Here is a 26,115-nt window from a genome sequence, read left to right on the forward strand (position 1 = left end):
CACACACACACACACACACACACACACACACACCTTCCTAGCTTTTCTCAGGGCTAGCAAGCAGAGAACTCAGCGTGTTGCGTGCAGGGGTTCCTCCTTCAAGGAACCTCTTCAAAATGGCCTCATCAACACCTAAAGAGCTACCACACACTGCTCCTCACCCAGGGCCTCTGGCCTGCGAGTGGAAATCCTCAGGTTCTCAGCAGGGATGGGGACAAGCTGAAGCAGTGCACGAGCCAGCTGCTTCCCAAGGTGGCCACCTCCAATGATGCCCACCTTTAACTCATCATCATCATCATCGGGAGTGTCAGCAAGCAATCCAGTCAAGAGATACCTGGAAGTGTGCTTCTCACGTAATGATTCTCTGGAGAAGGAACACACAGACACATAAATGAATATATGCCTGTAGCTCTTAACTGTCAACCTCTGGTGTTCTCTGCTTTAACTTCATCATATGGCAGCCTGGTGGCACCTTTAGTACTCCAGAGATAAGGCATTCCAATCAAGTGCCACTTGTCCAGTATCGCTAGGGAATGAAATGTTTCTCCTGAGTGAATTTTCCAGAAAGAAAAGCATACCCCTTCAAGGGACCGAAACTTGTTTAAAACATTTTTAAATGAACATTTGTTGTTGTTGTTGTTGTTACATGCACTGTGCATTTCCCTGCCCTAGACACAAGATCTGAATATTGAACTGTTTGACTCAGGACTATCATTGTGAACAGCCAACTGTTTATACATCATCCTGGAACACTGTGGGCCAGTTCCTTCACTGTTTCCTATGCAGACAGCTGTCAATTTTCATTGACATCATGATAAGAATACCTTTTCTCACCCTACGCCTACTCTTTCTAGTTTGCTATTTCGCTTTTGCATAGATCTAGGGAACCAGATAACTTAGCTTTTTTCAAACATGATTTATAAAAGTGGTGTATAAGGGAAAACAGATCTGAGAAACTGAGGACCAAGGGTTTGAGGCCACTCTTTCCAGAGGCTCACTTACTGGTTCTGGATGTGTTTCCTTGGCCCAAGGTGAACAAAGTCTAACCTCTGAATATATAAGGCATTGTTTTCTGTTGTTATACTATCTTATATTTGTTCTATATTTCTGTAAAAATTGGTCTTAAGCTCTGGAGTTTCCATATATACATCACAAGCCACATTCTATTTAAGTTTTCTAAGTTGAAAGGAAAGTATTTCCTCTGTGTCCAATCCTCCCAAATATAAAATGCCTCCGGAAGTTTCATATTTTGATTTCTCACCACTCATCTGGGATGCAACCAAAAGGTTTATGTATTCTTATCAGTCAACCAATCAGCAAACTCATTAAGCAGACTACCTCTTTGAGTTTCTGCTGTATCTGTAACATGCTCAATTTAGATCTGGTCCCACCATCTAGGAGTTGATCTAATTTCCAAGAAAAGTAGTCTGGTGGCAGGGGAGCTACCAATGTTAAGGAGTAACCTAGAGTTATAGAATCCAGGAGTCTGGTCTTAAGTACCTTGCTCTCACACACTTCTTGTTTAAGTGTCTGAAGCCGTGTTGTACAAAGACACGAGAGGTCAGGACTAGACTGAGAATATTCCTGGAATACTGTATTCATGTAAGTAACCTGGCCAAAAGGACCCCCAAAGTTTCAGGTGGTTTTCCTGTTAGGGAGAATTCCACTATTAGCTTAGCCCCCAAATTTTCAGCCAATAGCCAGAGAATAGCTAGATATGGTAGCTGTAGAAGCCAAGTTGGTGGTCCCAATGAGGGATGAATGGGTGAATGAATGAACTGATGATCATTTAACCAATCTACCCATTGTGATTTACCAAAAGGTAATCACAAGCCATGCTTTGTTATGTAACCACAGCCAAGGGATTCTGGTATGCATTTCCTGGTGCTTTCAGACCAGGAGTGATTGACTGTGGGTTGGAAAAGGTAGGAAGACACTCCCCCTGCCAAGTCTATCCTCCAATATAAAAAGTTTAAGTCGTTTGGATTCTCTGCAGTGGGATTCTTCTCCATCTGCCTGACCTTGGAGACCTAGCTTACCTCAAATTATAGAGTAGCTTGCAGAAGAAAGTTGCATGGGCACAGGCCTTGATCACCAGCCCTCGAGAACGGCCCTGCAAATACAGCCAGCTGCAGTCTTCCTCTTGAATCCCATACTCAAACTGCAGGGATTCAAGGTCCTCAAGCAAGTCCATTTCCAAGCCACCATCTCCTGCAGTGATAGATACCAATCAGTTTGGCTCCCTCTCTTAGAAGACAAGGGAGTCTACGCAGGAGGGTGTGTGCCCCAGTCACAAGCTCTTGTGATGGTGGGCTTCAGCACCTCTCTCCTCTCAGATTCTGTACTTGCAGTGTGAGTCCTGGAGGATTCCTAAACTCTGACTGCTCGTGGATCAGGAATATCTGGATTCATGAAAAACCTGAACAAAAATCCAAAGTGATGGTCATCTACATAGGCTACAGCCACGTTTTTCAGCAGATGCATTTACTTTAGCAGTGGGTTTCACAGGTGGTTGTGGGCCAGGGCCTTGTCCCTTCTATTCCCTCCAAGATTTTAGAAATAGGACTGAACATGTACACACCACTTCAAAGGAATTCTTCCCTTTCACTCAACTCTGTGTTCCCCACAGGATAGGAAAGGGCCCAAATTTAACATGGTCTCTTTTCTAGGCCAAGGACATCTAGAGTTTTAGAAAATGAAGCCAGAGATATGTAAGCCCATTTACATATATCTCTCACCAACCAAAATGAGGAGAAGGTGGCTTTACTCCTAGGTACTTCTGGTCGTGGAGAGTAAGAACTACATTTCTAGGGAGAATTACCCAAGAAAGTTGTCATTATGACTCCTTAGCTACCAAATTACTTCAGTCTCTGAGCCTTAAAGGGGCCAGCCCCACCCAGAGGTTTTCTAGACTTGCCTCATGAGGACAGGAATTCTTTTTGCTACTCCTAGGAGCACTACACCAGGGCAGTATGGGATCCTCCCTTTCCTAACAGAAGGTTCTGGACATCTAGATTTTTCCCAGACTGGAATATCATACAGATCCCAGCACTACTCAAGGTGTTATTTTTCATACCTCTTCTTTTTGTATTCAAGCTACTGAAGAATAAGACAAGTAAATTCTTGGGATATAATGTACCCCATAGTGACTATAGTTAATTATACTAGATTATATACTTGAAATTTGCTAAGAATAGATCTTAAATGTTCTCACCACACACACAAAAGGGAACTATACGAGATAACAGATGTGTTAATTAATTGGACTCTGGTAATCATTTCACAATATATATAGCAAATCATCATGCTGTATACCTTGAACATATACAATTTTTATTTGTCAATTATACTTCAGTAATGGTGGGAAAACAATCAGTGATATTCAGAACTCTATTTTATAGCAATAGCAAAATTGAGACCAGAAATCAAAACTATTCAATTCTCTAATCCACTTTTTAAAAAGTAATCTCTATACCCAATGTGGGACTCGAACTCATGATCAAAAGTCTCATGCTGCATGGACTGAGCCAGCCAGGCACCCCTCGAATCTACTTTTTAAATTAAAAGAAATTGAGGTAAAACTCACATAACACAGCCATTTGGAAGTGAACAGTTCAGTACATTTGCAGTGTTGTACATGCTCTGGAACCTCTAGTTCTAAAATATTTTTATCCTCCCAGTGAAAGGAAACCCTGTACCCATTAAGCAGTTACCCCCCACTTGCTTGCCACCCTCCTCAGCCCCTGGCACCGCAAATCTTTTTGTCTCTGTGGATTTACCTTTTTTTGCTATTTCATGTGACTAGAGCCATACAATATGTGACCTCTCGTGGCTGGCTTCTCTAATCCTTTGCATGGGAGGGCTCCTATGTCACTCACAATCTCAGCACTTGAAGTGAAGAGTATGGAAATTCTCAAGTCTGAGAAATACTTCCTTTGATCAAAACAGCGAGTAGGTCATCCTAATGTTGCAAGTGGTATTTATTGTTCCAAAGGAAAGACAAGTTCAAAACCTCCCCACTCAGCAGTGGTTAACCTGTACAGGCGTGGATCCTAGGCCCATCCTTCACTAATACATCCTCAAAAATGTGGATCCAGTGGTTGTGGCTTGGTAACATGTCAAGTTGGCGAAGCTGAACTACATTTCCCAGAATTCCCTTCCCTCAATGTTTCCAGTTAGGGTGTGCCACAAGACTTTTGCACAGGATCTGGAAGGCTGAAGCAGCAGCCAGCTTGTGTTGCTTACAAGGCCTGGGCAGGTACTTTGCTGGCGACCGTGTTGATGAGGAGCAGCAGCTGGACCCATGATCACTACACTTTCCCCTGGATCCTCTTACAGCTTCTCACACTCCTGGGCCAGGTTTGTGTTCGGTTTCGTGACAAAGACCACCAGCTAGTTTTGCCTGCAGGACACCCACGTCCTCAACATTGGAGGCAGTGACAGCTGACACGGGTTCCTGTCCAGCCTCATGGCCTTCATGTTGTCCTTGCTTTCCCTCACATTTTATTCATCTTCCCTTCCCCAATGCCTGCCCTATGGACGTCCACCTCTACCACCAGATACGAAGACAACCTTCTAGAGCCTGTTTAACCAATGGCCATACTTGAGTAAAGTCAGATCCCTGTAATGAATCCCACATATAGACAGACTATATACTCCTAGACATTCTGCTTCTCTAAATGAACCCTGATATACTAGTTAATAAGGTTAATGTGGTTTGTTATCGGCAAATAACTTGAGCACAATTTAGCAAATCCTGTTTCTTGAACAGCAAGACAGATGGTTAGGGAAGGAACTATGAGGTTACCTGGAATTGCAAAGGGGATCTCAAAGTGGAGGAGCAAGACATAGAGTCTAATCCCCCGAAAGCAGGGTTTGTCAGCATTTGCATTACTGACATTCTGGGCAGGATAATTCTTTGTTGGTGGGGGCTGTCCTACATGGTAGGATATTTAGCAGCATCCCTTGCTTCTACCCACTTGATGCCAGTAGCATTCACCAGTTGTAGCAACAAAGCTTCTCCAGATTTGGACAGTCTCCTGGGGCCCAAATTCTCCCAGTTGAGAACCACATGCATTTAAGCATGCTCTGTGCCTCTATACAACATCTCTTCTTTCTACCCCTTCACCTGCTCCGCACAGTCACAGGAGCATAGACTTCTACAAGTTCCAAGAGAAACATGCCCCCCTATGACAGGTTAAGATAGTGAGTCCAAAGAGAAAGGGATTCACCCAACATCACACAGCTTGTCAGCAGCAGAGCTGGGACAAGAGGCCAGGTCTTTTGTTTCCAGGTACAGTGCTCTGTTAACCACACGGCTGTACTTTGCCATAAGCACTGTTACTCCATGACCTGACGTGTGTTGACAGACTACTGAATGCGGTCACTGAGGCAGGTTTGTAGTGGTCCCAAGAGACAAGGCAATTATTTCATTGTTCTGCACAAAACAATTGGGAGGGAAAAGAGAAGGCACCAAGGAAGAAATAGCTTTATTAGGAGTCTAGGCATGTCGGGGAAACCCAATTCAGTTATAGAGAAGAGAGGCTTCTATTGGTACAGAGCAGGAGGCTAGCACTCCAGAATACCCTCTTGAAAACCAAGCGTGAAACTAAAACCTCCATCTTAATTAATATCCTAACCGTCTGAAATGCTGCTGAGTTTAGCCCTGGTGGACCTTCTAAAAGCTCCTAGTGAAATAATGAGATTTGTGCATAAAGGAAGAGCTCTCCAGCACTGCTGAATCTTAGCTCCATATAAAGTTACGGGTCTGGGGTGGGAGAAGTAGAGGAAACAGAAGTAGATAACAGGGATGTCCTTATCTCCCACACAAGGCCATCTTGGTGTGCAGGTGAAAGAGGAACCACAAGTCTCGAACAGAGGCTAGACTGGGGCAGCAGAAGGACACTGGCTGAAGAAACACGACGTCTGGGCACTCTCTGTCATTATGTGGAGGACTCTGTGCAGTCTGGTGTGAGGGCACCTCCAATAGCTCCTGGCTATACTGGCACCCCTTCCTGAGGTCCCTTGAGAGAGAGCCATTTTGGTTCTATTCTGACTTCATTCAGAGCAGAACTGCCAATGTCCAGCACCAAGTCCAGGGTCATAATTAGCTGAGAGGGATGGAGTGGCCATCCTATGATCCCTGACCTCTTAGTCTAGGAGACTTCTTTTCTAGAGCAGTCATTTTCCCAGACCAAGAGAGATCTTGCCCAATATGGGCCCAATCTAGAAATTATTCCCACCTTCACTTGAGCACCAGGTGGAGAGAATCTTTCTCATGAGTCAGAGCTTTAGATCTTGGCCCTTAGATGATGATTCTTGGACAGAAGATCAGTCTGAAGCTGTCTGTGCCCAGACGCTGGTTTCTGTCCTAAGAGTAGCAGACATTGCCTGTTGATGATGGGTCCAAAGCGATGTGATACTGTAATTCTCCCAACAAAGAGCACTCTCTACTATAGGCAGGAAAGGAAGAAATGAGGCAGGTTTCAGGGTAGCTAATGCCACTTAATTCTTCCATCGAATTTGCTGTGGAAAAGAACAAACAATGATCAGTTTCCACTGACCCCTACAGACAGGCAGGGGAATACAATAAAACAAGGCTCACAGCTAGGTAAAGTAAGAATAAGGAGAATGGAGGGGGAAGTTGAAAAATGTTTTTCTAATATGTAGGGGAGTTTGCTTATTCAGAGATGAATTAAATACCCATTCTGTATCTTACAAGCCTGATTTAGGGCATTTATTCTGGCTCTGCCCTCCTCAGGACCAAGATTCACTAGCTTTAGATGACTCCATGGTAGGCTCCCAAATATCTAACAGGGAGCTAAGCTCTATGTTAACAAAAAGCTCAGTAATTTCATGCTATGAGAGATGAGTCAGTTGTGTTGCCCAAATAGCTAAAAGCTGTTTTAGCCACTTACTTCCAATGAGTAGATCATACCTGGCCCCAGAAAACTACCATCTGGATATTCTGCGTCTGCAGCAGTCATTCCCATGGTCCCTGGGCATGTACCTCCTACCTGATGTGTTTAACGATTATCAAGGTACTATGTGAAATCTCTGCCCAAGGTCCCCAGATTACCCCTGGATCATCCCACATCTCAGGAGTAATTTCTGCCTTTCAAAGCAGCGCTTCAGACCCTTAGGCTCACAGACTCTTATATATATGATGCTCAGCTAACTGTGACCCCATCTTGGCCTTGGGAATATATACTTGATGCTACTTTGGGGATCATCTCCTGAGACTGCTTGCAGGGGGTAAACTGTAGCTGCTTACCGAGCTATTCAGAATGGCATCAATCTTCTCCTCCTCTGCAGATCCTTTATCCACTTTGCTCCTGTATGCTAGCAACTGCTGACGATCCTTCAGGTCCCGGCAAGTCTATACCAACACACAGCAATAAAACTTCCAATGAGCTTTCTCTACAAGGGCCTTTTTCTTCCTGCCACTCCCAACACTGGGCCAAGGTTCAAGGAGAGACTGAGAGGCTACAGTGGGAGGACAGTGGGGTCAGGCACCTACAGAATTTCTTACTGAAGAGCTCATGTGGCTGGATTCAGTTCTATGAATTCTCTGAATGCAACAAATTTATAAAAAAAGAGAGGTCAAAGGGCTGGGAAAATAATACAGGAGAACAGGTCTCCAAACTAACTCTTGCCAGATCATCTTGTCTGTTAAAGCCAAAATTGAAAGAAGTACCATAGGATCTAGACAGAGAAGATCATAATCCCCCACTCTCCACTGAGGGTCTAACTCAGGCTTCTCCTTTCTTAGGGACTCACATCAATGACGACATCATGGCACTTGAATTTGGTGGCTAAGTTCAACTTTGTGTCCGCATCTTCCACCAGATTAACATACTCTTGTAATATCTATAGGAAGAGGTACTTCTGATTAATGACTCCCAGACTCATAAAACAAAGAGTTCTAAAAGCTACACAAAAAAAATCCTGAGGAAGGCATGAGTTCCATATCTGATGTCTACAATTCCCACCATCAACCATAAGACTAGTTCTGCAATAGGGAGTGAGGTAGACTCTATGCGGTACTTCCATGCTGGCCCAGGAGAGACAGGAAGAGCACACTCTGCCTTACCCTATAATTAGACATCCATGCCAGCAACAGGTGTGTTCTAGATCTGATCCGGTGCTGTGCTCAGTGCTACTTGATGTCCTTTGTCACTGAGCTCTCCTTTTGTATCATTTGAGTAATATGTCAGTGCTCCACACGGGCTAAACACAGTAGATGCTCCTCAGAGAGGGGCAGTCTGGGATTTCTTCTAAAGGGCAGAGGACAACTTCCCTACCTGACCTTTTCTATATCAAGATCCACTGCAGCTACTATATTGTCTTTAAGATAAGACCAGAGCAGATCAAGTATCCCATCATTGACCAGTAAGAGGCTAAAAGTTAGGTCTCCTAGAGGATCCTGTACCCAACTCTCTTTAGAAGGCCATTACCTGGACAGGGGCACTATTCTTGTGCAAAATTTCTACAACCCGATGGAAGCCAATGGGCGCTCTCTTCTTGGTGTAGCCCAGCCAGTTCTGAAAAGGGAAGATGAGGCAGCAGTAGCTAGACAAGAAAGACTCAACACACTTTGTAACCATTCATTTTATGGTCAGACTAGAATAACACGGTAGGGAGTGTGGATGGATGGGAGGTTTATATGCTCTCATATATGTGTATGTGTGTGTGTGTGTGTGTGTGTGTGTGTGTGTACGCATATATACAGCGGGGAGGCTGGCTGGCTCAGTTGGTGAAGCATGCTACTCTTGATCTCAGGGGTTGTGAGTCTGAGCCCCAGCCTGGGTGTGAAGATTACTTAAAAATAAAATCTTAGGGGCGCCTGGGTGGCGCAGTCGGTTAAGCGTCCGACTTCAGCCAGGTCACGATCTCGCGGTCCGTGAGTTCGAGCCCCGCGTCGGGCTCTGGGCTGATGGCTCAGAGCCTGGAGCCTGTTTCCGATTCTGTGTCTCCCTCTCTCTCTGTCCCTCCCCCGTTCATGCTCTGTCTCTCTCTGTCCCAAAAATAAATAAACGTTGAAAAAAAAAAAAAATTTAAAAAAACAAAAAAAAATAAAAAAAATAAAATCTTAAAAACAAAAAAACAAGTAAGAATCACCTAATAAAGGGAAGAAACAGAAAATTCTCAAACCTATAGTAGAAAAAAGGATATTTAAAATATAAACAAATAGAGACAACCAAAGTAATGTAAGATCCTTGATTGGATCCTGACAGCAAACACAAAAACATAAAGTTTTAAAGAGCCAATTTCAATATAGACTATACATATGATATTATATTAATGTTAAGGGCCTGGGTGGCTCAGTCAGTTAAGCATACAACTCTTGATTTCAGCTCAGGTCATGATCTCATAGTTCATGTGATCAAGCCCCCTGTCAGAGCCTGCTTGGAATTCTCTCTCTCCCTCTCTTTCTATGACCCTCCCCCACTTGCGTTTTGCCTCCCCCTCTCTCAATAAATTTTAAAAATATATAAACATTAAATACCCTGAAATTGATAATATTGTGGTTATAAATGAAATAAATGCTTAAGTATTCAAGGGAAAAGTGTCACGATGTCTGCAATTCACTTTTAAATGGTTCAGCAAAAAAAGAGAAAGTAGATATGGCAAAATGTTAATAAACTAGTGAAATAAGTAAAGACTATTTGTGTTTATCATACTATTCTTTCAATTTTTCCTTCAGTTTGACAAATAAAAGGTTGGAGGAAAAATGTAAACCAGTAACTAGAACTCGAGATTCCCATGAAGCATGAGGTCACAAGACGGTAACTCCGAGGCCCCAGCAGCACCACACAATTCCAGGGCACCCACCTTTGTGGTAAAGAGGGCATCTACATCATGCCAGGCCCGAAGCTTGGCACGAGCCGCCAGGGCCGTCAGCACATACTGTTTATCTGGGATCTAAAAAACAGAGACCAAAGGAATTAAGGGTAAGTAGAAATGCATCAGGGAGAATTCTAGAAAAGACAGGCAAAAATATCCCCTGGGGTTGATTCTGCCCCTTAAAATGCACAAATCTCTCAAGTCATCAAGAACCTCCTCACTCCCAAGCCCCAGCACCACCGTAAGCCATTCGGTTGCAGTCTTTCTTCACTTCCCACAAACTCAGTCTTTCCACCTTTAACTGTGAATATTAAGGGACTTCTTGTGCAGGGTTACAAAGCAATATCCACTCCACATAGTTATCCTGATACTATCTTACCCAACAGTGACCAATTTATATCTACCTTAAATGTCTTCTTCAGATTGACTGGACTGCTGAACGTCCCCTAGGATGAAAGTAGAGAAGGAATTTTAGTGTTACTGACTTTCTCAAATACCACCTAATCTAACATTTTCTTTTTACTACATTTCACTCTGTAGCCATTTAAACACAGAAAATAATTTAAGAGAAAAACTCCACCAGGTCTAATAGGATATCACAACTTGGCTGAATGAAACTGGATTAATACATATATTTCCCAATTTCAATGTTAATCTTGTGACCATTATGATCATTCCCACCTACTACCATTAAACTCAAATCTCTTCAAAAAACAAAATTTTTTAGAGTACTCACAAATACTTAACACCCTGCTGCTCTTCTCTGTACCATGCAAATCCATTTGAAATTATGGACCTTTGAACAGGGACTGCTGTGGGACCAGCACTGGTGAGACAGAATGTGCTATGCTAGCATGCCAGCTCACCGGAAGCCACATAAGCCCTTACAAACCTCTTTTTCCCACTTGGCCCACCCCTTATGAGCATAGAAAGTCAAATAACATGAAGTTCCTTATCCATTGTTCCTTATCCTTTCTGAGGGCCAGGAAAGCTTCCAGGTGGACTTCCAAAAACTATACACACCCATTGTTAAGAGCACAAGGAAATAACTGGCTTCAAAGTATATTCCTCTTGTGCAGTGCGAGTGTATGGGGTCTTTCACATTTTGCCTATACCTCAGCCTCTGTGTAATGGTAGAAGCAGGAGTAGAAAAGCGTGGTCACTAATGGCATGTTGAGGATAGAAGCTTTGCGGGGGTGCTTCCGGAAGATCTCAGTCTGTCCTGCTGATTCTAGATGCCGATCATTTGCCTGTGGTGGAGTGAAACGAGTGAAAAAAAACAACAATGTCCACAGAGTAGAGGTAGGAAAAAAACATTAAATACTACAGCAGTTGTGTTTCCTATCCTAGGAAAGAGGCAAAGATGAGAAAAAGAAACTGCCCAGGATATCCCAAGGGAGTTTAAAAACCATAAAATGATGACAGAGCCATGTTGAATGGAGGAAGACTGGAGAAGTAAGGATGAAATGGGAGTTCTAGGAGGAAGAGAAAATACTTCCAGGTTAAGAGCAAGTGAGAAGGAAAAGGATGCCTGAGAACAATGGAGGGAAAAGGGCGATCACGTAAAGAGGAAATGAAAGGCTCTCGCAGAGTGTAACAGGAAATGACATATATGACAGAGCACAGAAGTCTCCTAGATGCTGAATGACACTGAGCACTGGCATTGAAGCAGAAAATGTAGAGATAAGGAGTCTAACCTCAATAATGATCTGACGTTCCAGGAGGGTGTAATGGTCTTGAATATGTGCAGAATCTTCTGCTGAAAATGGCAAACTGGTAGAGAGCCAGAAGGTTAGCGCCTCTTTTTCTACTAAAACAAGAAACAAACCCAACTAAACCAAAACACCACTCTAAGCACAAGAGGCTCACAGCACTTCACAAATCTGATCCCAATGCACCTTTAGACCATCCCTGAAAGGCAGAGAGAGAGAAAGCAGAAAACAGAATAGACCTTTGACTAGGATTTTGTATTTAAAGTTTTGCCACTTCAGGAGGGATCCTGATCAGCACCTGGCTGGCTCAGTTGGTAGAGCGTGAGACTCTTATTAATCTCAGGGTTATGAGTTCAAGCTCCATGTTGGGTGGAGAGATTACTTGAAGAAAAATAAAATCTTTAAAAAAAAAAAAAAAAAAGGAAGGAAGGATCCTCAAAGTCCACAAGATTATGTAGTCATCAGTAGTTTGTCTGAGGAATTAGTTAGAATTCTCTCACTGTGGGAGCTGGTGACAAATGAGATACTGAGTGAGTGAACTTAGCCAACTGCCTATCACCCACAACCCAGTGAAGTGCTGTGGTTTCTTACTGCAGAGAAATAAGATACAATTAAATTACAAGGCATGGTGGTACGTTTATAGATTGATAAAGATCTCACAGATCTACACAAACTTGATCAAGGGTCCCCACCTTTCATCTTACATATAAAAATGTTAAGAGACAAACAGCGTCTTGCCTAAAAGTCATACATGGTAAGTCAAGAGGTAAGGCCAGGAATAGAAGCCAGATTTTAAGCTTCCGGTTCACAGATCTCTCCTTTAGAAAGTGCTGTCTTAGTCCCATACTCCACTCACTCCTGGAAGAATTCTGAAACTCAATTACACTATCCCAGAGAAGCATGAGCCACAGCCAATTTTTGCAAGAGATAAAGAGAGACAGCAATAGGTTTCAGTTCCTTCACTATTCCAACTTTTCTCTTGGTTCACCAGAGGCCACTATGACATAGCTCAGTATTTGATAATGTTCAAATTAAGGATTGCACAGACAAAGACAAATTTCTAAATGTGAAACCGGGCACTCACGTCCCATTAGGGACTAAAGCAACCATGAATACTGAACCTGGAGTAAGGCCTACCGGAAGACTCTATACCTGTCTTGAAAGATAGAGGGAAGCAAGTTTCAGCCCAAGATAACAAAGCATTTTACGATAATGAAGGTTATTCAACAATAAAATAAGCTACTTCCAAGAGCAGTGAGTGCTCATCACTGGAAGAATAATATGTGGGGCTGGTTTTTACAGGGACTTACATCCTGGATAAATACCTAACTGAATCAGTGGTTCTTGTGCTTTGGGGTCTCAAGGACCAGTAACACTGAAAATAATATGGAAGGTAAAGTGTTGCCGACTTTTTATTTTAATATATGAGTTCATTTAAAAAAAATTCCAATGCATTTTGTCACCAAAAAAAGGAAGGAGAGGAAGGAAAAAAAAAAAATTCCAGAATAAAAGGCAGTCTTCAAATAAAATAAATTTAGCGATAGAAAAAATCCTCTTTTAATTGCCTTTATTTTTCTCAATTTACTACCCATCAGTGAAAACTCTACTGGGGAATTAATTTTGGAATCACTTCACTGAATGAGACCATCTTTAATGATGCTTATATGACCCACTATTAGGCTTTCCCTTCAACTACCTATCCACTCCTTAGTCTCTTCGCTTCTCTAAGAAGATTTATGCTTAAAAACATTTCTCCCCCATACTTACCCAATGCAGGTCTTAAGAAATTCTTTTCGTTTCTCGGGGTCCTGAATGTTCAAGTGCTCTCGATAATGAGACAACTACGATTAAAAAAAAAAAAAAGGCAGGCTTTGAGTTATTTTGTCTCCTTAGAAGGCTGAGTTAGCTATGTAACTAGACCTTCCATCCTTAAAAACTAAATTCTTCATTATCAGAGATTCCTCTGGGTGTGGATGGGTGTGTGGGTGTGGAGAGGATAAACAGTGATTCAAAATTGCTCTTCAGGGGCACCTGGCTGGCTCAGTAAGTAGTGCATGTGACTTTGTTTTGTTTTTTTTTTAATGTTCATTTATTTTTGAGAGAGAGAGAGAGAATGAGTGTATGAGCGGGGGAGGAACAGAGAGAGGGGCAGACACAGAATCCCAAGCAGGCTCCAGGCTCTGAGCTATTAGCACAGAACCCAACGTGGGGCCTGAACCCACGAACCACAAGACCGTGACCTGAGCTGAAGTCGGACACTTAACTGACTGAGCCACCCAGGCACCCCAGTGTATGCGACTCTTGATCTCAGGGTTATACAGATAACTTCAAAAAAAAAAAAATCTTCAAAATCACTCTTTGGTTTATTTATAACTGCAATATCTAATACAGTAACCACTACCCATATCTGGTTTACATTTACATTTAAATGATTTAAGTTAAATTAAACAATTCAGATCCTTAGTTACAGTAGTCATTTTTTTAAGTGTACAAAAGCTACATGTGGACTAGTGGCTACCATATCCAGTAGCACAGATACAGAATGCTGCCATCATCGTAGGAAGCTCTATTTGGACAGCGCTGGCCTACAATGAAGCACTGAGTAGCTGAGCACCCAGCTTTACTCCAAAGTTTGGCTTTAGCCTATTTAACTAAAACCGGCTTTTGCTTCAGCCTTAGTCTTTCAAAAGGCCAAAGAGCTAAATGCTTACTTCAACATTATTTTTGGCATCCTTGACCTTATATGCAATCAATGGTAGCATTATCCTGTAAATACCTAATAATTGACATCAGTAACACAAGTAAGGCAAGTCATCTGATTCACTGTTGACACGTGAAGACTCACATTCAAATACCGTAAGTCATACATATAACTCTGAAAGACAATCTCCTTATGTGCTTTCTATTTTGGAATTCTGAAAAAGGAACTGAAGATTAAATCCCTATTTGGGACGCCTGGGTGGCTCAGTCGGTTAAGTGTCCAACTTCAGCTCAGGTCATGATCTCACATTTCCTGAGTTTAAGCCCAGCGTCAGGCTCTGGGGCTCTCTGCTGTCAGCACAGAGCCCACTTTGGATCCTCTGTCTCCCTCTGTCTCTGTCCCTCCCCCACTTGCACGTGAGCACATTTGTGCTCTCTCTAAAGTAAACATTAAAAATTAAAAATAATTAAAAAGTTAGTCCCTATTTATTATTACAAGAGCTAATTGATGCAATAATTTATGATGGTTATAAAAGTTGAGATTTTATGCACAATTATTAAAAACTTTCCAAAAAAAAAAAAAAATAGATTAGGGGCACCTGTCTGGCTCAGTTGGTAGCACATGCAACTCTTGATCTTGGGGTTGTGAGTTCAAGCCCTACGTTGGGTGTAGAGATTACTTAAAAATACAATCTTTCATAAATAAATAAACAGATTGACAGTTAATATGAATATTAAGAGAATAAACTGGCTTTAAGAAGGACAGTATATCCTTTTAGGAACAAGCATATAAAAATGTAAATGATAACATAAAATAGAATAGAAATTATATCATAATCTAATCTTCATAAAATGTTTGGTATACAATCATTCCTAGTATTAAAGAAAGCAATCTTTGAGAGCTATGGTTTATTTTTATTGTTCAATTCCATTTGGCCTTAAGTCTTTCAGGAAAGTCCTACTTAGGTAAACTTCCCACTCTGTGAGGAGAAACTGAAAGGAGACTATCATCAGCTTTGTCAATTCTCAAGTTCGTAAGGTTGGAAAACTCCAAATTTATATACAACAGCATGCATGTAAATCTGAATCTTCAATTCAAATATAATAGAGAATAGGAAGAAAATAAAGTTTTAGAAGAAAATGCGTTACCCAAACACATCTATTGTCACTAATCAAACTTCAAAACAACAAACTTTATAAGAATGCTGTATGAAGAAAATTCCCTACAGCTTCCAATCTATGGAGATTAGGGGCGCTTCAGTGGCGCAGTCAGTTAAGCATACGACTTCGGCTCACCTCATGATTTCATGGCTCATGAGTTCGAGCCCCGTGTTGGGCTCTGTGCTGACACTCAGAGCCTGGAGCCTGCTTCAGATTCTGTGTCTCCCTCTCTCTGCCCCTCCCCTGCTCACACTATCTCTCTCTCTCTCTCTCTCTCTCTCTCTCTCTAAAAAAAAAAAAAAAAAAAAAAAAAAAAAAGAACATAAAAAAAAAAAGACAACAAATCTATGGAGATTAAAAATGTAAACAAGAAGCTTTTCAAAATGATTGCTACAGACTGCCAATCACTTTCAGTAGATTAAGATAAAGGATTTTTGTGATTGTTCCATGCCTTGAATATTAAGTAAAAGTTCCTTTTACAAAATGTGACTGAAAAAACATTTTCCTCAATTTTATTCTGCTGTGTGAAGAAGGTTAGCAAGATTATTAAGCGTGCCAGCTGAATGTGAGCACTGATAACACCACAAACGTGTGGTGTAGTGACTGAAGGGACAATCCTGCCATGGATATGCTGAGGAATTCTTACCCCTGCACTACAATGGCAAACTTTTAAAAGTATATCTCTACATTTTTAATAAAATAAGGAAATTTTTGGTACAATTTCAGATTTATTCTGGTATTTCAGGAGTTTATTCTGTAATGGTGAAAATCTGCCAAAAATCAGTTTACACACTTGGCCATTCAGCCCTCAGCCAAAATGTGTATTGGGTGCAGCCCGGCTTGACCTATCTTCCTTCTTGACCTATATCTGCTTTCTAATCCCTCTTAACTCTCCAACATTTTCTAGTATTAGAAGCCAAAACCCAAAAGCTCCTACAAACCAGGAACTGAAAACAACTAAGAACTAAAAAACAAATTACAAATTGACCAGGCCAGTTTTTTATTCATTTATTCAAAAAAGTGTTTATTGACACGCCCAATCAAAAGAGCATATAAAAAGAAACAGAACATCATTTGGATTTAGTTTTCAGGCTTCCCAGTGCCTTTCTCTTCCGGATGCAATTAATACCAAAGGAAGGAAACTGTTAACTAGTCTGGGATCTCGGAGGCTGGGTTTTGGCTTAGATTTCTGGGATCTTGGAGGCTGGGTTTTGGCTTAGATTTCTGTTAAACAGGTCCCCAACTGAAACAAAGGCCACACTTACCGCAAGCTCTTCTGTTCTATCTAGGAACCTGGGAAGAAGCAGAAGGGAGCAGGGCATTTTTATCTATTGATGTGTGGCAGTATAACCTCACAAAATAGGATGGCTGCTATTCAAACTCATTTGCCTCCATAAATGAAATAAGCCCTCCTCTTAAAATTTCTATGAGCAACCTCTTCAAAACACATGGTGGATCAGGTATGATTGTTCCCCTGATCGCTCTAGCTGAGAAAGAAGCAAGGACAAGAAGGCATTGCAGGACAGTAATAACTTTGTAATGTTAACAGGTCTGATAGGCTCAGAGCCTCCACAAAACCTTAGCCCACAGTAATCTTACAGGGTTTTTTGGAAAGATTAAAGCCCTCTTCCCTGTCAGAACAATCTTGGAAACAGATTTTCTATATTATTCTGTTGTTTTCACGTAGTGTAGAATGGGTTTTGTCTATCCCAAAGGTGGTAAGACCTTGGAGAACAAGGACATTGTCTTCTAATTCTTTCTTATTCTGAATGGACCACTGTAACTAACGTCACTGCTTTGGCCTAGAGGTGATGCCTAATAAAGCCTCGTTGATCGGGAGGGAAGGAAGGAAGGAAGGGAGGGAGGGAGGGAGAGAAGGAGGGAGGGAAGGAGGGAGAGAACAGCCTGCCTCAATGAACATGTCTTCTGCAAATTCCTGGCTAACATCTGTAATCTTGGCCCTGACTAGGTGATCTGCTTTTCCCACCATAGTCTTGGGGCAGCTCATCACTGTGCTGGAGTCACTAGATAATTGGAGTTACCAGGGGCCACATTATCAGCCTAAACAAAGGTTCTAACCCCTTTCCTGACATTGAAGACAAGACATAATATACATTTTAAGCTAAGGGCAGGAAAGTCTCTACTGATTAGAATGAGATAGGGAAGGAAGGAAAACATGGTAGAAGATATTCTCCTGCCCCTGACCACCAGCACATATGCCTACCTCTTGCCTCTCTACCTATTAGAATCCTACCTAGTCTCAATTCCTAAACACCTCCATGCAGCTTTCCTTGGGTATCCTGACTAAAGATTGTTATTTTCTTCTTTTGCTCTTCCACCGTACTTCCCACGGGCATCATTGGGGACCAAGCAATAAAAGATACCTTTATTCTGAGTCTTTTATAACAAAATGCTTAAAAATATTAATACAGACTATGTATTAAGCTAAGTGCTTTTCCCACACTAACTCTTTTAATCTTCATAATGACCTGCCGGGTACAAATCATCATTTCCGTTGTACAGGTTTGGAACTAATGCTTGGAAAGGTTGGGCAACTTGCTCAAGGTCACTCTATGAACTAAGTGGTGTTGCCAGTATTCAATGTAGGTATGTTTGACTCCAGGGCCTCCTTCTTAACCACCAGCTATACTGTCACTTTATCACAGGCTGAGGTGCATTATTAGTTATCCCATCACCGTTTCAGTATCTTATCTAATAACAAAAAAAGGACAATGTCTTTTCTCTTTGTATTCTCCAGCGTGCTTTGAATAAAGACTCAGTAAACTTCATAGACAAGATGATCAGTTCTTACCTGAAGAGGTCTAAAAGCAACTTTTGATCCCCTATTTCTTTAAGGAAGTGAATGAGATGTCTCAAAGCAACCTGTCGCACCTCCAGCTCTCGGAAGAGGATCTCTGGCAGGCAGGAAATAGTTAGGTGGGGAAATTAAAGCCTATTACTCAGGTGTGAAATTGGTCTCCCTCCTCATACATTCCAAACATCTCAGAGCCAATCACAAGCAAGGAATAGTTTTTTATGGTACCCATTCCTCTGGCTCAATCCACCATCAATGCACTCCATGGTCCAGGGCAACTCTTAGCCATTCAGTCAGCCTTCACCAACTCAACCAGCAGGCACCTAGCATGGACTCTGAAGTCCTCAAATCAACACAGCCATCTGTCTGTCTAGCAAATAGGGACACTTTGAAGTTAATAGACTTATCACCCTACAGGATGAAAAACTGCCCTCAAGAGATGAGATGGATACTCTGCAGTCTTAGGCCATCCCAGCTGTCTCAGAAACAGACCTGATGATGGTGAATTCTGATAAAAGCCACAATGACATTCTCCCTTCAAATGTAGCAGGTATCTTGTCGACTGAAGATTTCTCTCAACCCATGCTCACCTTTGCTCAGTGTCCTCTTCAGGAAGATCAGAACCTAGAGGAAAGGAGAACAAAGAATAAATTACTCTGTGTAACCTTTCAAACGCAAAGCCCTGCCCTGAGCTCCTGATGTCTAGAAATGATGTCAGCGACACATTAGGCATCTTGGCAGATGTCTAAGAGAAGTCCACCTGCCCATTCCCACACTGGCAAGAGACACCCCCTCTGAGAGACTGCTCTCATACGTCTTCTCTCTCAGATTACTTTTTAGAAGCCAACCTGCTACTTCCTGATTATAATCAAGAGTTCCACATACAATGCAAGTCCTGCCAGCCGAGCCTCAGAGCATATATTACTGAGAATCTTACACTTTAAGAGGAATCGAGGGGGCGCTTGGGTGGCTCAGTTAAGCATCTGACTCTTGGTTTTAGTTCATGGTTTGTGAGTTCAAGTGCCACATCAAGCTTTGTGCCCACAGCACAAAGCCTGCTCGGGATTGTGTCTCTCCCCCTCTCTGCCCCTTCCATGCTCTTGCTCTCCCTTTCTCTCTCTTAAAATAAACAAACAAATAAATAAGAGAAATCTAGGATCTTTTCTAGACATTTAACCTAAAATGTTAAAGTCCTATTCTGAATGGACTCGGAGAAACTACTGAAAACAACAATTAAACAAACAACAAACAAAACCCACAACTTACTGCAGTAATGACATTTCCATCATGCATGCTTACTGCTTCCTCTAGGAGTTGTAGCTTGTCCTGTAAGGAGCGGAATCTTTCTAGTGAGCAGGCCTGGCAAAATAAGAACAGAATTAGCGTGCAAGAAAGTCCTGATGTCCTGATAAAGTCCTGCCAAAGTCAATGGGTAGAGAGATCATCTGTTCTCTTTTTAAGGAGGTATAATTTACATACAATAAAGTCTACCCTATTCAACTGTAATATCCAGTGAGTTTGACAAGTTCATATACTACCATAATCAAGATACAGAACAACTCCATCACCCCAAAAAGTTCCCTTGTCAGCTTTGATGTCAACTCCCCCCCACCCAATCTCTAGCCCCTCGCAACCATTCACCTGTTTTTAATCACCAAAGTTTTCCCTTTTCTAGGATTTCAGAAACAGAACCATACAATATGTACTCTTTCACATTTGGCTTCTTTTACTCAATTTCTCTTTTTTTGTTTGTTTGTTTTGTTTTTAGTAGGCTCCACACCCACATGACTTGAACTCATGACCCTGAGATCTAGAGACACATGCTCTACTGACTGAGCCAGCCAGGTGCCCTTCAAGATCACATTTCTGAGATGTCTCAATACATTATGGTGAGTACCACTAATTTATTCCTACTTACTGGTAAACAGTTTGCCATTGTATGGACATATCACCATTTATCCATTTATCTCCTGAAGGATATTTGGGTTATTTCCACTTTGGGGGCTATTATAAATGAAGCTGTTACAAAAATTTGTGTATAAGTCTTTGAAGGTAAGTTTTCATTCCTCTTGTATTGTAAATATCTAGCAACGAAGTTAAGTGTATGTTTAACTTCATAAGAAGGTGCCAGACTATTTTCCAGAGTAGTTTTAACATTTTCCCTTCTTGCTCTCAGTGTACCAGAGTTCTGGCTCCTCCACAGCGTCCCAATGCTTGGTATGATCAATACTTTTAAGTTTAGCCATTCTAGTGGCTATACAGTGGTATTTCACAGTTTTAATTCACATTTTCTTGATAACTGTTAATGTGAAAGAACTTTTCAAGTGCTCTTTGGCTATTCACGTATCTTTTTTTGACGTAACTGGTTACATCTTGCACCAAGTTTTTTACTGAGTTGTTTATCTTCTTATTGAAGATAATCATTGTTCTTTATATATTCTTGATAAAAAAAAATCCTTTATAACATATGTATTTTGAAAATGTTTTCTCCCAGCCATGGTGCTCTTTTCCCACAAGAATTCTCTCTCCAGTGGCCTTACCTTGCCCTTCCGAAGGCGTCGCACTGTGTCACTGGGGCTCCAGTCATTGCTATAATCCTAGAATATCAGCAACACACGAATCTCAAGAAGTTAAGGGATCAGCATTATCAGTGTGCCAGCTCCTCACTTAAAACTCTTATCTTTATTCCCTAATGGGGAAATATTTTGTGGGAGGGAATGGATGAAAAAAAATGAAGAACAAGAATGGTCTTGTTCTGAGTGTCTGAAGAAATTACAACAGGGACAATACAGGCAAGAAGAGATGGATCAAAAAGGGAAAGAACCAACTGACAAAACCATAACCCTATGCCTACTGGTTCAGGATGTCATCCCCTAGATACAATTAGTCACATTTGGGGATTCTAACTGACGGTTATGCAGACAGAAGGAAAAGGAGACATGTTTCTCTTCTGGATCTTATGATATACTTCCTTCCTTATGAATCAATTTACTTTGTTATGTGCTTCTTGGGAATATGAGCTCCACAAAGCTTCCAGACCACAGCAATGATCAAAAGTTTCAAAATACAGCCTTCAAAATGCAGTATAATGGGTAAGGGAAGTGCGCTAGGACAGAATCAGAAAATAAACGGAGTCCGAGTTCCACCACTTAATAGCTGTGAGACTCAAGGCAAGCCCTGATATTTAGAAATCCAGTTTTCTTCTCTACATAAAAGTTAAGGTATTAGCTGGTCAAAAAGTTAGGAAGATCAAGCAAGATAACGTATGTCAAAGCACTCTGCACTGTGTGAAGTGTCACACCAGTGCAAGATATAACTCACCCTGTACTCCCCCTTAGGTCTGCCCAGCTCTGGAGCATAGCTTTTGGCAGGTGTGTCCGACAGAGCTGGAAAAAATAGGCAGCTGATTCAGAAAGACACCATCTTCATGTCACTCCTGTCCTCTACTGCTTCCTTCTCACATGCATTTTGTTGACTTGTGAGGTCCCAAGGCATCTTTATGGCCCAAAGTAGATCTCAGCTCCTCCCCAGAAACAGCGCCCCTAGAAGTCACCCCTTGCCCCTATAGCCAGAATGATCTTGACCTCCTTACTCAAAATCAGAAAATTTCTCTAATAATGGTGGTAGACTCAGAAAACATTTCATCTAATTACCACCTATCTCCATGACCCTGCAGAGTGTACCACATATCAGTAACTTCTCCCATAGTACTCCAGAGCAGAGGGTCAATGCTTACCATCCGAAAGAGACTGGAAACTTCCAGGTCTAGTTCTCCCTGGAAGTAAAGAACATGTAAGGGGAGAGGTCAATAGTTCCAGGCAGAAGCATTTCACTTGGTTAAGGATGCAGTATGTATAGAACCTTTTTTATGCAATGTAGGAACTCAAGGCTTAAAACAAACCTCCATTCAACTTCAGAAATCTGAGGTGCCATGAAAAACAAAGTCAAGGAAAAAAAAATTTTTTACTTGTGGTAAAATATATACAACATAAACTTTTTTACCATTCTTAAATGTACAGTTTGGTGGCACTGAGTACATTCACACTGTACAACCATCACCACTATCCATCTCTAGGACTTTCTCATCATCCCAAACTAAGATTCTGTACCCATTAAACAATAACTCCCCATTTCTCCTAACCTCCAGTCCCGGTCACCACTATTTTACTGTCTTTATGAATCTAAATATTGTAGGTATCTTATAGAAATGGAATCATACAATATTTGTCCTTGTATGTCTGGCTTACTTTTTTAAGGAACTGCCATACTGTCTTCCGCAGTGGCTACGCCATTTTATATCCCCACCAGTAGTAAACAAGGGTTCCCTACAGCAATGCACAGGGGTAGGCAGGAATCCTGACCTAGGTAAATTTCTTCAGCACCTGCCACAGAACTAATGTCAGTTTTGTTCATCATGTTCCTGCCAAATCCCTCTGAATGTCTCTCTTCTCTGACTTCTAATCCCTAACTGCCAGTTCCAAAGATAATTCTTTATCCTTCAATAATCTTTTTCTTCCAGAGTAAATGAAAATTATAAACTGAGTGCTTTTTTTTTTTTTTTTTTGGAAAGAGAAAAGGAGGGCCCCCCTACCCCTTTAACAATCTCTTTACCTCTAAAAAAGCTGCTCAGGGAGTAGGTAGAAGTAGGTTTGGGTAATTGTGCATAGGAAGAGAAGCTGTTTCGGCTCTTGAGCTGTTCACGCCCCTCCTGGTTTGACCCACTGTTACCAGCAGTCTCTTTGATGGACCATGAGATACCTGTGAGATAGAACTAAATCAGTGATTCTCATACAAAATAATCCTTGATATACAGCATTCTGATAAATACTAAAAGTTTTTCACCAGAGGCCCCGGTCTGTTATTGACATGGACTTAAAAAATTGAAGTAGAGAGAAAAAATAAATTCAAATCGACTCATCAACAGAAAAAGGAGCAAAGGAAATTAACAAATGGATCACAGAAAAGGAAATTCAAGTGGCTATTAAACATACGAAAAGATGCTCAACCTTACTTTTAATAAAAGAATTACACAAAGTAAAAGTGCACTGAGATACCATTGGCCCCTGTAAAACTGGCAAAGATCTAGAGTTCAGTAATACCCTGTGTTGGCAAAGCTGTGGGGAAACAGGAACACTCAAACATCGCTGATGGGGGCACACTGGTACAGTCCCTGTGGAGAACAATTTGCAATATCTAACCCATACAGATGCAAATACCCTCTGCCAGTGATTCCACTCAAGAATTGATCTTTCATATACTCATATATGGGCAGAAAACAAGGTTATTGATAGCAGTATAAACAAAAGATTGGGAACAATCTAAAGTTCATCAAAAGTGGACTGTTTAAACAAATTATGGTAAACCCATACAACATAATCGATGCTGTTGTTTTAAAAGAGAGAATGAGAGTGGGGCGCCTGGGTGGCTCAGTCGGTTAAGTGTCCGACTTCAACTCAGGTCATGATCTCACAGCTCATGAGTTCGAGCTCCACATCGGGCTCTGTACTGACAGCCTGGAGCCTGTTTCAGATTCATCTCCCTCTCTTTCTGCCCCTCCCCTGCTTGTGCTCTGCTTCTCTCTCTCTGAAAAATAAAATAAAATAATTTTAAAAAATAAATAGAGAATGAGAAACTTCTTTACGTACTGATATGGAAAGATCTCCAAACTATATTGTCAATTGAAAAGAGCAGGGTATAAAGCATGCTACTACTGGTGTAAAAGAGGGGATAAGAATATACGTATTCCTATATGCATTTCCAAATGTAAAAGAATCTTTAGTTGAACACACAGGAAGCAAACCACAGCAGTGTTTTGGGATAGCAGGGACTGAGAACAGTAAATGCACGATAGTGTTGGAGGGAAACTTTTCATTGATTGCCTAAAATACTATATTTTTAAAGTGTGATGATATTCCTACATTAAAAAAATTTTAACATTCTCAAAAATCAGATGGACTCTGCAAAAGCGTTAAGTGGTATTATATAACAGCTAGACGATGAGACTTGGTGGCTAAGGAAGTCAGTCCTGCCAGCCAGTTAGGAGCAATTAAGCCAATAGTCCCAAATATGACTGCATATTGGAAGCACTTACAGTACTTATCATAAATTAAGACCCTCACCCCCGAGACCTACTGAATCAAAGTCTCTGGAGTGAAGCCTAGGAATTTAATTTTAACAAGCACCCCAAGTGAGTCCGAAATACCCAGCCAAGCATTAACCCTAAGACAGCAGACTAGACAGCCACATGGGAACTACTGTTATTTCCTCAAGTATCTTCTGAGGTTAAATTTCCAAATGTATGCTCATCTGAAAATAGTCTACCCTCATTCCCCTTCCTGACAAAACACTGAGAAGACAAGCAAATGGAGCCCTCATTAGTGACAAGAACCCTGAATATCAATCCCCTCCTATAGCCTCTTCTACTTACTTCCCACTGGCTCCCCACTCCAGCTGACTCTCTCCAGGTCATCGTCATCATCATCATCCACGAAGTCTCGAAGACTATTTACTGCTCTCTTGGATTCCTTTAACTGCGGAGGGACATAAGGCAGGGCACTCAGGTAAGCAGTATTTCCCACCTATCTCTTTGACAATCAAGGTGGCTGAGCAATTGACACTTAAAGATGGCAAACACTTTCACCCTTTGCAATCTAGCCTGCCAGATATTTGCCAAGAAAACAAATTGTTCTTTAGCCAACACTGCAGTCCAGTGGCAAGAGTTAAAAGGAATCAAAGCTGCTTTTAGGTTCTAATAATAGGGGCACCTGGGCGGCTCAGTCAGTTCTGACTCTTGATTTCAGCACAGGTCATGATCTCACAGTTCATGGGATCCAGCCCCATATCAGGCTTTGCACTGACAATGTGGAGTTTGCTTGGGATTCTCTCTCTCCTTCTTTCTGCCTTGCCCTAGAGTGCATGCGTATGCTCTCTCAACCTCTCTCTCTCAAAATAAATAAATAAACTTAAACAACAAACAAACAAACAAACAACTCTTGAGGCGCCTGGGTGGCTCAGTTGGTTGAGCATCCAACTTCAGTCAGGTCACGATCTCACGGTTCATGGGTTCGAGCCCTGCATTGGGCTCACTGCTGTCAATGTGAAGCCTGCTTCAGATCTATCTGCCTCTTTGTCTGCCCCCGCTCCCCTCAAAAATAAGTAAAACATTAAAAAAAAAAAAAAAACTCTTAAAAAAAAAAAAAGTGCTAATCATATTCCTGGCAATGACTTACTGTGCAAACCTGAGTGAGTTTGTCCATCTCTCCAAAATAAATGTTTCCCATTTGTAAAATAGATGCAATAAAGACAACTTCCAATCCAATTCATTGTTCAAAAATAACAATTACATCATATGATAAAAGACTTGGGGTTCTGAGGGAAAAAAAAAAACTGAAAGGAATAAGTTACCTTAAGAACAAAAGTAAGAAGGGTGGAGAGTTGATTTTTACAATCTTTCTGGCTCTGTTTTGAAACCTCTTTTCTATGAAGATTTTTCTAAAGGTCTGACCCCAAACACTTCTGAGCCTAATGGAGACACAGTCAAAAGCTAGCTTACCAAGGACACAAGGGGAAGGAATTTTAGAGTGGCACTGTGGAGGAGGTGTGACCTGCAGCAATTGCTCAAGAAAACCCACCTGTGACAGTTCATCATCTTCATCATCAAAGGTGAAAGCCTTGAACTTGGAGCTATTCCAATACTCCTCCTCATCACCTTTTGTCCGATTCATCTGGAGTAAGAGTAAGACAGATGCATGTCGTTTCCTGGATCACTTCCCACAAAGCTCCAAAAACTTTAATTTCCTTCACTACAAACTCTCCCTCCCACCCCACACCCCAGTAATTTGGGGGCATTTCAAAGAATTAGATAGAGCAAATATTGAATCT

General features: G+C 41.5%; 2 protein-coding genes across 3 annotated transcripts in view; both read right to left on the reverse strand.

Annotated features, from left to right (window-relative positions):
• Window positions 1-6,351, reverse strand: part of NOXRED1 (NADP dependent oxidoreductase domain containing 1) — a 21,545-nt gene extending 15,194 nt beyond the window's left edge. The window contains exons 1-3 of the mRNA XM_043556727.1: window positions 6,243-6,351; window positions 2,040-2,211; window positions 162-364 (exon numbers count right to left, since the gene is read on the reverse strand). Coding sequence (XP_043412662.1) covers window positions 162-364; window positions 2,040-2,211; window positions 6,243-6,279 — 412 coding nt within the window. The 5' untranslated portion in view covers window positions 6,280-6,351. The remainder of the gene's footprint in view (window positions 1-161; window positions 365-2,039; window positions 2,212-6,242) is intronic.
• VIPAS39 (VPS33B interacting protein, apical-basolateral polarity regulator, spe-39 homolog) overlaps window positions 5,473-26,115 on the reverse strand; it is a 24,510-nt gene continuing 3,867 nt past the window's right edge. The window contains exons 2-20 of one of the 2 annotated variants that reach the window (XM_043556725.1): window positions 25,866-25,958; window positions 24,662-24,764; window positions 22,846-22,992; window positions 21,971-22,009; window positions 21,556-21,620; window positions 20,775-20,831; window positions 19,501-19,593; window positions 18,825-18,858; window positions 18,232-18,334; window positions 16,685-16,712; window positions 13,326-13,399; window positions 11,544-11,619; window positions 10,962-11,096; window positions 10,251-10,292; window positions 9,835-9,924; window positions 8,457-8,543; window positions 7,780-7,869; window positions 7,274-7,378; window positions 5,473-6,525 (exon numbers count right to left, since the gene is read on the reverse strand). In XM_043556725.1, coding sequence (XP_043412660.1) covers window positions 6,505-6,525; window positions 7,274-7,378; window positions 7,780-7,869; window positions 8,457-8,543; window positions 9,835-9,924; window positions 10,251-10,292; window positions 10,962-11,096; window positions 11,544-11,619; window positions 13,326-13,399; window positions 16,685-16,712; window positions 18,232-18,334; window positions 18,825-18,858; window positions 19,501-19,593; window positions 20,775-20,831; window positions 21,556-21,620; window positions 21,971-22,009; window positions 22,846-22,992; window positions 24,662-24,764; window positions 25,866-25,958 — 1,482 coding nt within the window. In that variant the 3' untranslated portion in view covers window positions 5,473-6,504. The remainder of the gene's footprint in view (window positions 6,526-7,273; window positions 7,379-7,779; window positions 7,870-8,456; window positions 8,544-9,834; window positions 9,925-10,250; window positions 10,293-10,961; window positions 11,097-11,543; window positions 11,620-13,325; window positions 13,400-16,684; window positions 16,713-18,231; window positions 18,335-18,824; window positions 18,859-19,500; window positions 19,594-20,774; window positions 20,832-21,555; window positions 21,621-21,970; window positions 22,010-22,845; window positions 22,993-24,661; window positions 24,765-25,865; window positions 25,959-26,115) is intronic. The other variant, XM_043556726.1, reaches the window with a different exon arrangement.

This window comes from Prionailurus bengalensis, chromosome B3, assembly GCF_016509475.1.
Source record: "Prionailurus bengalensis isolate Pbe53 chromosome B3, Fcat_Pben_1.1_paternal_pri, whole genome shotgun sequence".
Taxonomy (NCBI): domain Eukaryota; kingdom Metazoa; phylum Chordata; class Mammalia; order Carnivora; family Felidae; genus Prionailurus; species Prionailurus bengalensis.